Source organism: Amphimedon queenslandica, unplaced genomic scaffold, assembly GCF_000090795.2.
Source record: "Amphimedon queenslandica unplaced genomic scaffold, v1.1 AMPQUscaffold_5903_Cont22135, whole genome shotgun sequence".
Lineage (NCBI taxonomy): Eukaryota > Metazoa > Porifera > Demospongiae > Haplosclerida > Niphatidae > Amphimedon > Amphimedon queenslandica.
In genome coordinates, this window is record NW_003553802.1 from 1 (window position 1) to 1766 (window position 1766).

Below are 1766 nucleotides of genomic sequence, written 5' to 3' on the forward strand. Positions count from 1 at the left end.
GAGAGACATTATTGAAAGTGAAGGACATAAGTACATGTACATATATAAAGATAAAGAGAGAGGAGGAGGAGGTGATGGAGTGTACATGTACATTGTATGTGTCCTTATACTCACTGAACAGTGTGGACACACAAACCCACTCATGTTCTCTATAATACCAATAACTGGTAATAATATCTTTTTACAAAATGACACCTCTCTCCTCACATCTGATAATGATACACCCTAAAAACAACAACAACAACAACAATAATAATAACAATAACAACAACAACAACAATAATAATAATAATAATAATAATAATACATGTACCATATTTGCCTGATTAGAAGCCTGGGTGTTTATTCATTAACAGGAAAAATTGCGTAAAAAATCTGCCAAAGGAAGGATTGAACCTGTGTTGCCTAGGTCACAAGACTGTGCTTCACACAGGCTAATATTAATTATCTACTTCTAATCAGGAAAATATGGTACATGTACATACTTGTGGTGTGGTTACTAGTATTGCCCCATCTGGTGATATTGACTTGATATTCACAACAACTGAAATATGTTCATTACTTGTACCTGAAGAAAGAGAGAGGGGGTGGAGGGAGAGAGATAAAAGTAAAGACATTAATGTGAATTAGGAGGGATAGGAGTATGGAGAGAGGTTATACAGTATATGTACATGTACATGTATAATATAATGAATGAGATATTGGAGGTAATGTATGATACACTGACCTGGTGGAGTATCAATAATAAGATAATCCAACTGACCCCAAACTACATCAGACAAGAACTGCTTAATCATAGCTAGGAGAGAAAGAGAGAGAGAGAGGGAGAGGGAGAGAGAGGGGGGGAGAGAGAGGGAGAGAGGTGGGGGAGAGAGAGAGAGAGAGAGAGAGAGAGAGAGAGGGGGAGAGATAACAATTGAGGGTAAGGTTTTGTATAATGAGAGAATATGTTCAAGTACCATTCTTCTTGGGTCCTCTCCATACAACAGCTTCATCTTTATTATTTAATAAAAAACCAATTGACATCACACAAAGACTTTGAGTATCATCAACATATACTGGAATCCAACTAATAATAAATAAATAAATAAATAAATAAATAAATAAATAAATAAATAAAATAATTGTTGATGTCCTTATGCTACATGTACATGTATATGAAAATTTTTCAACTAAGTAATGGCAATTCTGAAAAATACACAAGGCCCATGGTTTCTTCCAAAAAATGGCTCTAAAATCACCTCAAATTTTTATTACATTTCAGTTCTAACACATATTGATGTCCTTATGCTGTGTAGCAAGTTTGAGCTGATTCCGACTTCAATTTTTCAAGTTACGGCCATTTTAAGAAAACTCCAAAAATCTAAAAAATATCCAAGGCTATAGCCCATGGTTTTTTTCCAAAACATGGCTCCAAAATCACCCCAAATTTTTATTACATTTTCTGACACATATTGATGTCCTTATGCTGTGTAGAAAGTTTGAGCTGATTCTGACTTCAATTTTTCGATTTATGGCCACAGACCATAGACTGATAGTACTAATAATTAATAATTAATGATAGGGGCTTACCCATCAGTCCCTTGATGTACATCTCTACCAGTTAATGAAAACATGTGAGGTATACTAGGACCACATAAATCAATATCCAATATACCAACCTAACAACACACAAACAAACAAGTAAATATCTAATATAAAAAAGATCTCTCACTTTCTTTCCTTCTTCAACCAGTCCCAGTGCTATTTGACGTGTTACTGTACTC

At 34.5% G+C, this 1766-nt stretch overlaps 1 protein-coding gene across 1 annotated transcript; it reads right to left on the reverse strand.

The window, feature by feature from the left end:
- Nucleotides 1–75: 75 nt before the first annotated feature.
- LOC100638152 (cytosolic Fe-S cluster assembly factor NUBP2 homolog) lies at nucleotides 76–1759 on the reverse strand (the record flags this gene model as incomplete). Its single annotated transcript, XM_003391805.3, has 6 exons — nucleotides 1715–1759; nucleotides 1573–1661; nucleotides 960–1069; nucleotides 728–799; nucleotides 486–568; nucleotides 76–225 (listed from the first exon to the last, which is right to left on the reverse strand). Coding segments are annotated over exons 2-6 (459 nt in total), but the record flags the coding sequence as incomplete, so codon positions are not given.
- Nucleotides 1760–1766: the final 7 nt, after the last annotated feature.